We start from the raw sequence: 15,080 nt of genomic DNA on the forward strand, positions 1-15,080 counted from the left end.
GCTGGACGTGCACATGGTGGGCATGTCCAGCCTATCCTTGAACACCCGCACCGATGGGGCCTCAACGACCTCCCGTGGAAGCCCATTCCACACCCTCGGGGTCCTGACTGTCAGGAAGTGCTTCCTGGCATCCAAACGGAACCTTGGCTCCCTGAGCTTTGCTCCGTTGGAGTGCGTCCTGCCTTCCTCTGCAGGGGAGAACTGGTCTCTACCCATCTCCATGTGACATCCCCTCACATACCTGTATGTCGCCAACATGCCCTCTGAGTCTCCTCCAGGCTGAAGAGACCCAGTTCCCTCAGTCTCCCCTCATACCCCATCCCCTGCAAACCGGCCACCACCCTTTCTTACAATTCCTGCAATTGCAATTCCTGAATTGTAGGAATACAATTCCTACCTTGACACAACTCTTTCTTCTTTTTCAGTCAGCACTGCTTGTGCTGACCTTGAAGTTCCTCATAGGCATAGATGAGAATTGGGGTGAGCCAAGCACAACTGTCTAGTTTATAGCAGCCTTGTAGGCAGACTGGGAGATAATGGAAGTTGTAGCCCAATGCACCTGAGGAGTTCCAGATTGGGGAAGGCCAGTTTATAGGAAGTGGATGCAGTGGAGCAGACAAACTTCAGAAGCGGGCAAAAGGGTGTCCTCCACATATTTTAAACTACAACTTCCATAATCTCAGAGTACTGGCCACACAAGCTAGGGCTTCTGGGAGTTGTTGCCAGCCCTTGCTCTACTTCCTGTATATAGGATTACATTCAGAAGAAAAGAACTAAGGCTCAGTGTGAGAACATTCAGTAAAATCATCCCAGTGTGCATGTTTAGGGATTGGCTCTCTGAAGCAAGGCATTAACATGCAGGATGATCAGACATTAGCACAATGGGGCAGAGGAAGGGACCTCATGGAAATTGCTGGAAAGAACTATGAGAAAAATCAAAGGTCTTGGGACAGATCCCGTGAATCATCTAATCCAACTCTTTGTGCCAAATCAGGATGTTGCTGGCCCATGAAAAAATATCTCCAATGCAGACTAACTGAATTCTGCTGTCCAAAAAAGGAAAATGGTTTTTGGTGACACAGATCTCTTCCATCAAGACTTGTAAACCAGCAAGTAATGTATTAGATGAATCTGGAAACAGCATCCCACACATCTCAGGTTTCCCAAGAATGCAAGAAAATTAGTTCAGTCTGGGCCTTATCAAACAAGAACCCATACCTTGTAGAAGGGACCAGGGTAGGGCCATAAATAGAGTGGGGCAACAGGTGCTGCCACCTGTGGGGCACAATAGGGCTTGAATAAACCACAGCCAGCTGTAAGATCAGCCAACAGCAGGGAGGCTTCATCAATCCCAACAACCTTGTGAGGTAGTCTATATTAATCCCATATTATAGATGTGGCACTAATTTGGATAATGGCATCTTGCCCAAGATTTCTGAGCTGCATTTATGTGTGTGTGTGTGCACAAGTGTGTGGTGCTTGTACTCTGTACCACAGGCAGAAATAAATACTTGCTCCTGGCCATGATAACGCATTCTGCCTACCTCAGTACAGCTCACACTGGCAGCAACTCTCTCTCTGTGTAAAACAGGAGTTTTTCTTACTCTACTCCAGACACCACAGACCAGGTATGGGCCTTTTGCGTGCAGTGCCTGTGCTCTACCAGAGAACTCTTATCCTGCAATCTGGCATCTGAGGGAAAGTGCCCACAGGAAGACAGGCAGGACTCACTTCACCTTGAGGGTGCCAGGTTGGTGAAGAATTACCTTACTCAATATGCTAGTCCAGCTGGGATTAGACGATGCAGGTAGGGGGGCACCGCTTAATTCGTGAAATAAAGAGCCTCTCTAGGGATTCGGGCGGTCGCATTCCCGCAGCGTTGCTATCTTTCCCCACGGGGCATGAAGGCTGCAGATTGGAGAAGTGGCAGGGACGGCAGCGGCCTCCGCCTCCCCAATTCCTGTCCTTGCCATGACTTCCGGCACAACGGAGAAACCAACTTAATGCCGGGGCTAGCCTAGGGCGACCAGACCATGGGCAGGGAACAACTCACCCTGAGCAGCCGCCGCAGCCTCCAGGGCGCCCGGCAGCGGCGGAGGGTCCGAAGGGCACGCGCCGTGCACCAGGGACCATTCCGGGCTGAGTTCCGGTCGGGCGGACGGCTTGCTGCTGCCGCCCGGGCCCGGGAGGCGCGTGAGGTGGAGGCGCTCGGCGAGGGGCAGCGCTCGGCGCTGCTGCAGGCGGTGCCGGGCGATCTTGTCGTTGGCGCGGCGCCGCAGGCCCCGCCAGCGGTTTTTGACCTCGCCTATGTCTCGTTGGTTGCGTCCGGCCGCGTTGATCTTGCTGGTGATGCGCCACCAGATCGTCTGCTTCTCGTAGGCGTTCACGTTGGTGGAGGCGGCCCGAAGAGCAGCTGCTCGTACTTGAGCACTTCCCTCATGAGGATGTCGATCTCCTGCAACGTGAAGTTCGGCTTGCGCTTCAGCATGCCCCGCCGCCCGGCCATCGCGCCGCCGCCGGCCAAGCCGCCCTGCCGCGGCTCATCGCTCGCAGCCGCCGCGGCCGCCCTTCGCCTCGCGGCAGGCTGAGCGACGCCGCCGCACAGCGCACGGGTGCAACGCAGGCATGGATGCCGCAGAAACAAGGGCGCAAGGTGCTGGGGAAGAGAGGCCGGGCCTTTGTCTCCTCCTCGGCCGGGTACGAGCCGGCCCCGGCGACTCCTCTCTTGCCCCCCCTGGCGGAGGAGATCGGGTCGGAGAAATGTGGCCCAGCGCTAGGGCCAAGGAAGGGAGGTCTGCAGGCATGGGCGGGCATTTCAAATGACCTGGACTCCGGCAGCCTGGCTTTCCTGAATTTGACCCGCCAGTTTTACCGCCGCCTTTTCAACGTGACACGCAGGAAGTCCACAGATTCTGCCTTTACAGAGAGGAAGTGTTTCCTGTTGGAATATCTGCCTCTTATCCTCATCTGATAAAAGAAAGACGATCACTGCCATAAAATCTCAACAAAGCGTTTTATGGCATCTTAAAGACTAGCAAATTATTCTAGCGTTAACTGTTGTGGCCCAGAGCACACTTCATGAACTGCGTGAACGCTAGTTCTGTTTTTGATCCATACGTACATCACTTACTTTAAAAAAAAGTTCGATTAATTATATGAAAAGTACTGTATTAATCAATACTTATCGAATAAGCGTGCACAACTCTACATATGGGTTAAAGAAAAGAGTTCTGTACTTCACTTTTAGATGATGCATACATGTCTGGTGAAAGGCATTTCCCCAATCAATAAGGTGATTTTTTTTCATATATTAAAGCGTGTAATCCTTTGCAAGTTTAGCCAGGCTGGAGCATGGTGGAAGTTGGAGACTTTTTTTTTTTTTTTTGTTCTAAGCTTGCATAGGAGTGCATCTGAAAAACAAATCTGCTTGCCTAGCTGAAATTTTGGGACTCCTTTTTTCTTATTTTAAAGATGTTAAATATTGATTAACCTGACTGATTAATATACATACTGTTGCAGTCTGAGTCACACAAGGAAGTATTTTTTTAAAAAAATGAAAGATTGAAGCCTTGAAATATAAGTGATCCAGTCTGTGTTATTTCTGTGTAGAGCACAAACCACAGATCTCTGAACATGTTCAGATGAATTTGCTTCAAGTAACTACCAGCCACTGCCACCAATGCATTTCAGAGTAGATGGTTTAAAAAATCCAGCTCAGAGAGTGTAATTTCCAGATAGGTGTAAGTTGTAGCACCTTTCATAAGAAATTAGCCATTTGATAATAACTAACATCCTTCTTTAAATTCATGCAACAGAGACATCTGGTGGCTCTAGAATGAAGTACAACTTGGAATATTGTTCTTGGGAAGTACATAGATTAGCAGCATCTAAATTAAAAATTAATGAGCATAAGAAGAACTGCACTGGATCCTCCATGATTGTTTCTAATGCTCAAATTGCACTTTCCAAGATGGTGGCCATCTCAACGTCTTGCAGTAGCAAATTCCATAGTTCAGCTATATGCTGTGTGAAGAAATACATAATTTTATCTGTCCTGTATCTCTCACCATTTGGCTTCAGGGGATGACCCTGGGTTCTAGTAATAAGAAAAATGGTGAGAAACTTCAGCCTATCCACATTCCCCACACCATGCATAACTTTATATACTTCTAGCTTGCTCTCCCCCACCCTGCTTTTACACTTTTTCCTGTGCTACTTTTTCCCCCTTTTCCTCACAGGACAGATGTTCTACCTCTTGATCATTTTGGTTGCCTTTCTTTGCATTATTTCCAGTTTTAGTTAATTCAAGATTTTAAAGTGAGAAGTAAATATGTATTTTTAAAATTAAGGTTTCCCAAAGACTTTGTACAATCCAGTCCTTTGTACAGTCCTATCATCTCCTTCCACTGGCTCTGCTGGCTGGTGCTGATGGGAGATGGAGTCCAGTAGGATGTGAAGGGCTAGACAATCCCCAGCCCTGATCTAAAACACATATACCTGATCTTTCTACTATGCATCATCAAGAATAGTAACATGTAGACATTTATTGTGAGAACTGCTTGCCAAAGTAGTATAATGCAGAGCCCTATTTCAGCCAGCCTATAATACCTGACTGTTGTTATCATGTGTTGTTATCTTAGGTGAGCAGCTGATTGCATGGATTGTGATTGCAAATTGTCCCACGGAACTTATTCTCAAATCAGTTTGCGCATAGAGTCTCATCTTATAAGTAAACCGCATGCAATCTGGAAGGTCTATTATCAGCCTTCTTTTTTCTTCACTAAATTAATAGTGACAATGGGCCTGTTGGCATGATTACAGCAGTTTACACAAATTGCAGTGGCTTTTTAAAGCTATGGTGTGTGCCAGGTGCATGCGGGGTGCAATCTGAACAATCGCTGTCAGGTTTGTTGTCAATGCAAGTGACATTGCTTATTGGAGCATTCAGTCAACAACCCTCAGCTAACCCATGCATTGTTGTCCAGTCATTTAGCCCTTGGGTCAGCAATATCAAAGGGCATTGGAGGACATGACAAGCCATGCCTGGCTGGTGATTTTTCATATCGCATATGCCTCTGTGGCTTGTTTAAGATGAGGTTATCATGCAAAACAAGTTTCTTCACTTGGGCATGCTTGGCTAAAAAACCGCCACAGGAGGGCATGGCTACACTACTTGAACTTAGAGCTAAGGGTGTGTCCGGATGGAGGGCTCCTACTTCTTTTGTTTTTCTTTGCTGCAGAAAATCCATTAGCAAACGAATCCTCTGCATGCCTACTCAGAAGTAAAACTTATAGCATCTAGTGGTACTTACTCCCAGGTGAGCCTAGGGAATAAAAAAGAATAAGCTTTGCTTATTTGCCACCAGTGATTTTTCTAAGTGTTGTATCTGTCAAGTTGTTAAAATCTCTCTTCCTACTGCTCCTCTTTCCAAAAGAAAGTGCATGAAAAGAAGCTGGCCAAAACCTGAACCTAATATCTGTGTCACTGGGCCTCCTTGTCCATTGCAACTTTTCTTAGGAGCTTTATAGGAACTATGTATGTGGCTGAACTCCAGCCTCAAACAGGTTCACCACCACGGAATACCATGAATAATTCCTGTGTTTGTGACTTACAATCCTTGCATACCTACACAGAAAACAGCCCTTAATTTTTTTTAAAGTGGGAAGTAGGCAGACCATAATTTTGCTGACAAAGCTCAGGGTCCCATTAAAGGTGGTGGTGGGTTTTTTTTTTTTTTTTGAGTATCCATTTTGGCAGGAATGTGTACATATAGTGCATATACAGTCTATATACCTGTATACTTTGCCCCTCTCTCAAAAAATTAACTCTTAGAAATCTCATCTTAAACATCCAGACTTCCAACCTGACAGATCAGTTTATCCCATGAATGGTATCCTTGGAAGTGTTGCATGTCTTGTGGGAAACTTGCAAAACTGGGGGGATACTTAGGACACCTTATTCTCCATGAAATCATCCTGCTTTGAAAGGGGTGAATGAAGCCCCTCTTTTTGCCAGTAAGGAGCACCCTGGTTTTTGCAAGCATTTGAGAGATCTGTACCAACTAGCAACATTTCCCAGCATTCAAGCCTAACTTTCAGAGAGGTGTTTCATATAGTGAACATAGACCAGGGCTGAGAAATATGTGGCCCTCCAATTGTTGCTGGGCTACAACTCTTATCATCTCCGATCATTGGCCATGCTGCCTGGGGCTGATGGGAGTTATAGTCCAATAATATGAGGTGGTTGCAAATTCATCAGTCCTATCATACACTAGCAGAGAAGATTACTGAAAGTTAGAACAGGAAACCAGGATGGTGTGGCAGTTAGAAATTTGGTCTGAAATTTGAGAGTTTTTAGGTTCAAGTTTCCATTTGGCCATGAAGATCATTGGGTGACTTTGGGCCAGTTACTGACTGACTCTCAGCTTAACCTACTTTACAGGATTGTTGTTGTAAGGATAAAATGAAATTGAGTGTGTCATTTAAACTGACTTAGGTTCCTTACTAAAGGAAAAAAGTCAGGCTATAAATGTAATAAAAATAAATAAGTAAATAAATAAGAATAGACATGTACCCAAGACTCCTGGAAGTTAGATTACTGTGATAGTAGTAAGGCATCAATCCTATAGACTTTCACTGACTACCACTGCAGGGGAGTCTGGGGAGAAATAAGCAATTGCTTCTCTGGTGATTGTGGGTAACTGCTGTTCACGTGATAGAAACTGAATGGGTTAGATCCAGATTTACACTGGATCAACTGTGTTGGTGAAAATGAACTTCCCTGCTTTTTCCTTCCCACTGCAGCCCCTTCATCCCCTTGAAAACACTACACAATTGTGATCAAGTTTAAGCAACACAAACCTTATTAGCACCTTTGTGTTGTATGACCCAGTGCAGAGAGTCAGAAAACCCTGCAGAATGAGGTGAGCTATGCTGTTGCAGATGCGTGTGTGAAGGGGTCCCCCCAGACTGAGTAGAGTCGCTTTCTACAAACAGAGCCCTTCCTCTCATAGAACGGTCCTTCTTGTAGAAGGCAGATCCAGGATCCAACCAAAAGATGCTAGGATTCCACTTTACCTCGAATTGTTGTTCTCTGATCTGGAAACATTCCACTTAGTTCCAGATCTGTTTGAGCAGGTGGTGGTTACTTCACTGATGATGGAAGCGCATTCTGTGCATGTTGAGAGACTCTCTGTTTCATTATTGCTTTATTTCTTATTTCCACAGTTGCAATCTTGGTTTGAAGATTTCCCATGCAGACTGAGCATTAGTTCTGCAGCTAGAATCAAACTCTAGTTCTGAAAAGAACAGCACTTTCCTTTAAAAGAAGTCAAGTTTGTGTGAATACATATTTTATGTATGATGCCACATTTTTGTATCCTCCTGGAATCTCCTGGGAGGCCACAAGATTCTTCAGAGTCCCAGTGCGTAGATCCTATAGCACTGGAGCTGGGAGTCTCCACCCCACTGGGCTCACATCCAGCCTGGAAAGAGCTGCACTAGCTGGCTCCTCCTGGAGGATGCAACTGAGCATCCGAGAGGGAAAAAGGGGAGCCCTGGGGGCAAAAAGAGAAGGAGCCTGGAGCCCTTCTCCCCGATGTGAGATCTAGGTAGCTGAAAATAGCCATCTAGAGGAATACCTTGCATGAAGCACAGCAGTGGAATTTGTTACACTTTGTGCCAGACATGGGATGCTTTTAGGCCTCCGACTTCAGAGCTTATAAGCATCTGCTGTGGGGATAGTATTGTGCCCTAAATAAATGATGTTTTCAAGCAGGAGATTCCCAAACCATTTAAGATCTTGTGTTTACTTCATGGCTTCATCATAGAAGATCATGCACAACTGATACGCATCATGTAGAAAGATATGAACTTGCCAAGTTATGTGCAGTCAGCTATAGGTTATTGGGATTGTATAGACTGCATGCAGTCTTAATAACTGAAATGGCACAATCTGCCGATGTGCAAAAAAATAGGTATTGGGTCAAAAGATTCACTCCCCCAGCTATGAAAAAGACTATGCAAGGCAACCCCATTTCCTTCTACCTTCTCTCCTGACATACTTCACCTTTTCTCACGGTTATTTTGATGAAGTGGATAAAAAACACAGAACATTTACTAATTCTATAGAAGTATATGCACTTTGGGGTATGAATATGAAATTCAAAGTGTAATCTGAGTCCTCATATGGATGTTTAAGGGCTTCTCTTCATGAAAGATTGAACCTGCTGTTTTATTGTGACTTCTGTCTTCACAGGAATAATGTATGTATGGAGGGAAAATGTATACATGGAGGGGTTTGTTCCTGCAGTTTGTATTTCTCTGCTGTTCTCTATATTCTATTAAACAAGCAAAAGTTGATTTTTTGGCAATGTTGATTTTCTTGTGAGCCGTCCAGAGACTCAGAGTGATTGGACAGCCTAGAAATATCCCAAATAGATAAATAAATAAAGTGGTTTAGTGGCAAATGGATTTGCAACAATACATAAGACTTTTGTTCCAGTTTGCTGCAATTTAAAATTTAATACTAGAGTTTCCTCACTCTAAAACACACACACACACACACACACACACACACACACGAGTTGTGGAAAACATGGAAGAAGCTCTGGAGCAGGATGTTTTGAAAAGGCCCCACAAAATTCCATGAGTGAGAAATCAGGAATACAGAAGATGTGCCTTGTTGAAAAAAACCTTAAGACTAAGTAGTGTGATCTTTATGCAACAGAGTCTTACCTTTTACTATATGATTACTAATATATCTATATATGAACAGCTGCAGTACACTAATAGCTTTTTTTGTATGAGGCATTTATTGTGCATTCTTGATTCCTTACTCAGTGTAGTATGTGGATTCCTTACACAGTGTCTTCTCCTTCAGGGCCTCTCACAAGTTTTGGAACCTTTTATGTTTTATTTTTAGGATCAAGGAAAGTCTGGAACTATTTAGAAATTCTGTTATGAGAAGCTTGTGCTGGGTAATGTTCCACTTTCTTTCTGTAGCTCTTCATACTGCCACTTCTAGTGTTGATCTAGAGGGTCCCCCAACCCTCCAGAACAGAACTTCAAGGGACACAAGGGTCTGCAGGGTGCAGGAAGGTCTGCCAAAAGACACCTCCCATTCCTTCAGTGTTTAATGAATCTCTGTCCATCTAAAGTCTGGACTCAAGCCACTGAAAATCATGCAGACCTGAACTAAGTATATCAACAGACAAAATATGGCTAAATTGTCAGAAAATGAAGCCTTGAACATACGTTTTCAAGAGGGTTGTGCAGTCAGATATTACGAGTTTTCTCTTCCTTTGTCACATGTTATGTGCCACTTGCCCTCCTTTTCTATTTTCATCTGCCACCTGTGGAAGCGTTTGCAATGTGGCACAAGCATTACTGGGTGCCTGTGATCGCAGAGGGTCCGCTGGGTCCCCTAACAACAGAGGACAGCTGTCTGCGTAACGGTAGATGGCAAAGAACGTGGTGGCAATGACAGGGGAACCACAGGTGGAAATGACGCCAGCTGAGGGAAGGCAGGACGGGTGGCTGAGGGGCTTCTGTGAGTGTAGCCTAGCAGCTAAGCCTTGTTTTCTCCTCTTCTTGGCCACTGTGGGCAGCTGGAAGGCTTCCCACTATTAGGAAGAGCAAAGGAATGAAGATTTGCTTGGGCTAGTTTACGCAAAATGCCCAAATATAGACATTTCTCCTGACTCTGAGAAGCAGAGTTCAGCTGTCTGGAGTCAGCCAGACCCTCAGCAGTGATTGACTTCTGTGCTGAGCTGGCACGCAACCCTCTGAACTGGCAGCGACAGGAGGGAGAAGATACTCTTCCCTGGCACTGTGCCCAGCACACTTGAGAGTGCATGGTGGGCTTGTGTTTGTACACAAACAGAAATGTCTTATCCCAGCTACAGCTGATCTTAAGTTTCTGCCATGCTCTGGCCAGTGTTTATATAAGATCACATTTTCACTTACTTTCTGGTAAGTGGATGGAGACCTAAAACTAGGAAAGCTGGATTCAATAGTCTGACCAATCATCCAACCACGGGAAAGCCATTATAGCTGTCCACCTGTAAAATGGGAATAGTCATGATCCGTGAAGCAGCTTTTAGGGTACGTGAAACCCAATTCTGATGAGCAATACCAGGTGCATAGGATGGGTTCCAGCTGACATAGCCACAAAGCCATCCCTTTCTGCGCTTACTTGCAGCCGCTTAGTCTAAAGCTATTCAGTGCCCCACCTCTGAATGTTCCATTACTCACAATCAGCAGCATTTTTGAGCTTTATTAATGAAGGTGTGGGTGATTTTGTACATACTGCAATTGGAATTTATCTTTGCAAGTTACAGAGCTGGAAACTAAAACTGCAGCAGTGCCTGCATCTGAGCTCCTTTGCTCAAGAGATTTGTTTCTTGTGTTGTTTCTCTTCTACTTCTTTCCCAAATGTGCTAAAAATGTAAAACCAGTATCACTTTCTTATTCAGGAGTGGGGCTTTGCTCCCTATTATAAAAACATGCCTTTCAAAACAGAATGAAGACAATTCTCTTGGTCGTGCTACATAAATTCCCTTATGGATGCTAACGAGGAAGTCTACGTTCACAGTTTGCGTGTTCATTTGGCAAAGGAAAGGGGGCTTGTTGAGCAGCAAAGATCTCTGCAAACACCCTAATCTAGTACTCATCCCACAGAGAAGGATGGACACCGACATATGCAGCCTGTGAGAGAGCGAGAGGCCTACCTGCTCCTTGGCATCTATCATGCTTCAGAGGAACCATGAGTGGCTGTCCAGATTTGGAAGTTGATTTAAATAGACAAGAGAGTGAATCTCTTTCTAGTTGTTTGTGTCTGCACCACTTCGTCTCTGTGCAGACATGCTTTGGCCGTTTGTGTGCAAATTTACAATCTCCCCTCATAGTTATATTAGATATATCCTTTCATATATTAAACTCTTGTAGCCATACAAATGTATCATTTTGTTTTTTAATGTACAGTCTGAGTCTAAGTAATTAAGCTCAATACTTGGAACTACGCTGAGTTTCATCTAACTGGTTTGTGATTGGTGCTATCCACTATCCATTCCTATGCACAGGAGCGCTGAGGTTTTCCCTGGAAACTGTGCCTTTAATCAGAATAACACATCCCTGATTATGTGGGCTGGGCTTTTGCATATTCCTCTGTATGTGAAATGTGGAGGTCAGCCTCTATGTCCTTGCCCAATTCATGCCTGGCATCTGTGTCACCTACTTCATTCAACTAGAGGGGAAGCAACTTGTATGCCTTAGCTCTGAGACACAAACAGCTATTCAGCAATTACCACCACACCAATGATGGCAGTAGTCACTCTTCCTCTCTCAGTCAAACTTCACATGTCCCCTTTGTGGTATATTTGCTGCTTCAAAGCTGCTTCCTTGTGGTTGAGCCAAATGCCCAATCAGATGGATGTTCCTCCACATCACATGGGTAGCCTGAATTATGTGGGCACTTCTCTTGCTAGTGTCCCTCCACCAGGATCACTAGTGCTGCTATGGGAAATACTGTTGTGATCCAGGCTACCCATGCAATGCTGAATATCTGTATGTTACCACTACAGTATGAGATCCAGCCACAAGGATGTATTTTGAGGCTATTATGCTGTAAATGTAATGTACAAATAGGTCTTCACTGACCTGGAAAGAGGATTGACAGGGAGACGAAGGTGGCACATAGGTTGGCTGGAGGCCATAGCATCCTCTCAGTCCACCTGCCATGCCTTGTTGACCAGCGTTTAGAAGACAGTGACCTACAGGGCATACATGCCTCCCCCTTTGGAGTCCCTCTTTCCCTTTAAATCAGCATCAACAGAAACCTTCTGGTCCCCAAAAGTCTTTTCCTATGCCTTCAGCAAATGAGATCTCTGGCATTTATGAAGCAGGAGTGTCCTGTTATCTCCTAGGTTATTGGTGCTTTGCTTGTGGTGATACAGTTGAAGCTAAGTGCTAGAAGGATGTCAGTAACATAACACCCACAGCAGTCATTGCTTTCTTCTGTCACATCTTGAACCTGAACAACCTTAAATTGCTCTTTCCTTCCCAACAGGTCTTTAAGATTAGAGGTCCCAAAGCTAGCTGAGATAATGCTGCTCATTTCAGAGGTGCAAGCCCCACACAGTCCCACCCCACAGCCACATGATTCATTTGGTTTCATATCTGCTCAGCCACATGCTCGCTTACAGCTAGGTTCATGATACCACAAAAAGCCCTGAATACACAAAATAGAGAGACACATATAGAGCTTTGGGCACCTCGTCTGGGAAAAAATGAAATCTTGGCCTGTGCAAGTCTGTCTTTGCACTATTGGAGGAAAAGAATCCTTGAGATCACAGGGACATTGAATCATTGAATTGGACCCAGTGATTTCTCCCCAAATCCTCTGCCTTCATTATATTCCAAGCAGGGTGACAGTAGTGCTGATAGTTAGACCTAGCAGCAAATGGCAAGACCGTGGTGCTAGTTCCTTTGGACTCTTTCTGTGCTGGAGATTGGTCCAGTCTCTTTCTCAAGGTGCTGCTGCTCCAGCGTGACTTGGCTCCTGGATATATTCAAGTGGCAAGTGATTGCAGTGGTGTTGTCTGGTGATTGGCAAGATAAGCAGAGATGCTCCACATACAGACTCCTTCAAGACATAGCATATCTGCCGCTTTACTCTCTAAACTACCACAAGGAAAGCAGGACAACCACCCAGGCGCACTCTGATCTTTTGCAGACCCCTCCTTTCAGGAAAAAAGACGTTTCAGGATTAAAAAACACTAAAAATAAATATGGCTTCTTCCTGACATAATGCCTCCTTGGCAGCCCATTCATTTCATCCATCTGATTCAATCCCATAGAGAACGCTGCTCATCTGGGACTGGTGCAGGGCACGCTTGTGCTCCTGCTGAGTTTTTCTCATGTAAACAGTCACCCGAGAAACAAACACAGTGATTCAGCCTTGGTAACTTCGTCCTTCCAGGAAGTCTAGCTTCCATTCACTATTGGAGCAACTTGGGAACTTCCACCTGCCAAAATAAAAAGGGTGCTTGTTAGTGCAAGATATAAAATCAAAGTGAACCACTGGTGATGCAAATAGCAACTTCCAGGAGGACAATTTTCATCAGACCTATGGAGGGTTGGAGGAATGGGTTAAACTCCACTCACCCACAGCTGCTATTTACATTACCAATGTAAGGTATGCATTAATTGCATTTGGGCAATTACCATTGCTACTTAGGCTGTTTCCTGATGGATGTTTGTTTGTAAATTAAAATCTCTTAATTCTGGAAATTAAAATATCTTAATTCTTCTCAAAAGATTGTGCATTCTAGAAGCAGTGTGCCACAACCTAAGAAGCCTTGGTCCTAGATTGCAACCTTCCTCACTTTTAAAGGTACAGGTACCTGAATAAGGGCCTCCAAGGATGATCTTAATAATCATGCAGGTTCATGCAGGTACAGGTGATAATTTTGGTACCCAGGTCCCAGACCATTTGGGGCTTTTAGGTTAAAACCAGTAGTGTGAATTGGGTCTGGTAGTGTTCTGCGAAGCCAGATGGTGTACTCACTTCCCCATATGCACATGAGGGGCAAAACAGATACTTGTATGCATTGTACATATTTTAGAGTACTCATATACACATTGACTCAGTTCAGATATCACACCAAATTCTGGCTTGCACTAAACAAAGTTTAGAACCCAAACCATAGTTTGAGCTTCCAAATGTACAATAGGCAAACCATAGTTTATATGTATTTGTCTGCTTTCACTTTTCTTTCTTTCAGATCCAAAACATCACTCATCTTGCTTTGCCTGATGATATAGCAGTCTCTGGAGGTGGAGCTACAGCTGAAAGTATAGTCTGCCAGTTTAGGTATCTCTCCAAACCATACTTTACATAAATCACTGTTTAAAAATCCAGTACAAACTCCAGTTTCTGATTCTTGTTTCCTCATCAAAGCATGGTTTGTCAATTCAGACATTATATCAAGCCATATTTAGGATACCTTTACTGAGGTTTGGTGCAATGCCTGAATAAGGCTAACATTCCTTATGTCTATATAGAAGCAATGTGTACAAAGTGTGTAATGCATCCTATTTCAAGCATATTTTTGTCTTTAGTTCACATATTGAAAAGATGGTTGATGCACTGGCATTTCATTATATGTGCATTTTACAAATAATATGCAGACATTTGGATGTGTTTCATATATTACTGTGTACATATTTTATGCAGATTATTTCAGAGCAAGAGAAGCACTGAATATAAAATGCCCTTCAGGTGGCTGTTTTTCATGGACAGGGGATCAGCTACAAGTTCTGGTGGCTGCCACACTTGCTTCTAATTCTTTTCCCTTTCTCTCACTGATGCTTTAAAACAGTGATTCCCAAAGTGGGCAGCACTGCCCCCTTGGGGGGGTGTGGAAAGATCCTGGGGAAGGTGATTGGTTGTTTTAAATTTGCAGTAGAGTAATAGACCTAATACAAAGAGAAAGGATCAAGAAAGGGGGCAGCAGCCCAGAAAAAATTGGAGACCACTGCTTTAAACTATCCTCTGGAATCAGCTCTATAATAACAGCATCCAGTTATCAGCCCTGCAAAGACTCAAAATGGCTTGCCTGCTAGCTGCTTTTTGCAGTCATTCTGGCACCAGGAAGACCTTTCATTTTTTCAGGCTTTCAATCTATGTTACCATTAAGCTGCCTTTATTCTCTGTGACTTGCGCTACGGTGTTATACTTTTATTTATACTCGTTTGATTATTGTTGCATTCTTCTTCTTCTTGCATTTTACACTTCTTGTTGTGAACCACCCTGGAACTTTGTTATAAATACTTTGGAAAGATAAATTAATACAATATGTAGGTCTCCAAAGAGTCTCACTGTGGTTCCAGAATGCTTTAGGCAGAACTGAGCAAGCAGCCAGAGTTATGCCCCTTCAGCACTCAAGTGATGTAGAAAATATCCTTCTGTCAATCATAGTCGTCCTGGGGGTGGGAGGTGAGTGGGAGAGGTGTGATGGTTGTATGTAAGTGCTAATGCTAGGCTCACATGATCAAAAGTGTAGCTTTTAATGAACCCA

At 44.3% G+C, this 15,080-nt stretch overlaps 1 protein-coding gene across 1 annotated transcript in view; it reads right to left on the minus strand.

Annotated features, from left to right (window-relative positions):
• Positions 1 to 10,261: 10,261 nt before the first annotated feature.
• The window catches only part of LMOD1 (leiomodin 1), a 61,971-nt gene continuing 57,152 nt past the window's right edge, over positions 10,262 to 15,080 (minus strand). The window contains exon 5 of the mRNA XM_044447458.1: positions 10,262 to 13,025. Within this exon, the coding sequence (XP_044303393.1) occupies positions 12,999 to 13,025 (27 nt within the window). The 3' untranslated portion in view covers positions 10,262 to 12,998. The remainder of the gene's footprint in view (positions 13,026 to 15,080) is intronic.

This window comes from Varanus komodoensis, unplaced genomic scaffold (assembly GCF_004798865.1).
Source record: "Varanus komodoensis strain SLA01 unplaced genomic scaffold, ASM479886v1 scaffold52, whole genome shotgun sequence".
Lineage (NCBI taxonomy): Eukaryota > Metazoa > Chordata > Lepidosauria > Squamata > Varanidae > Varanus > Varanus komodoensis.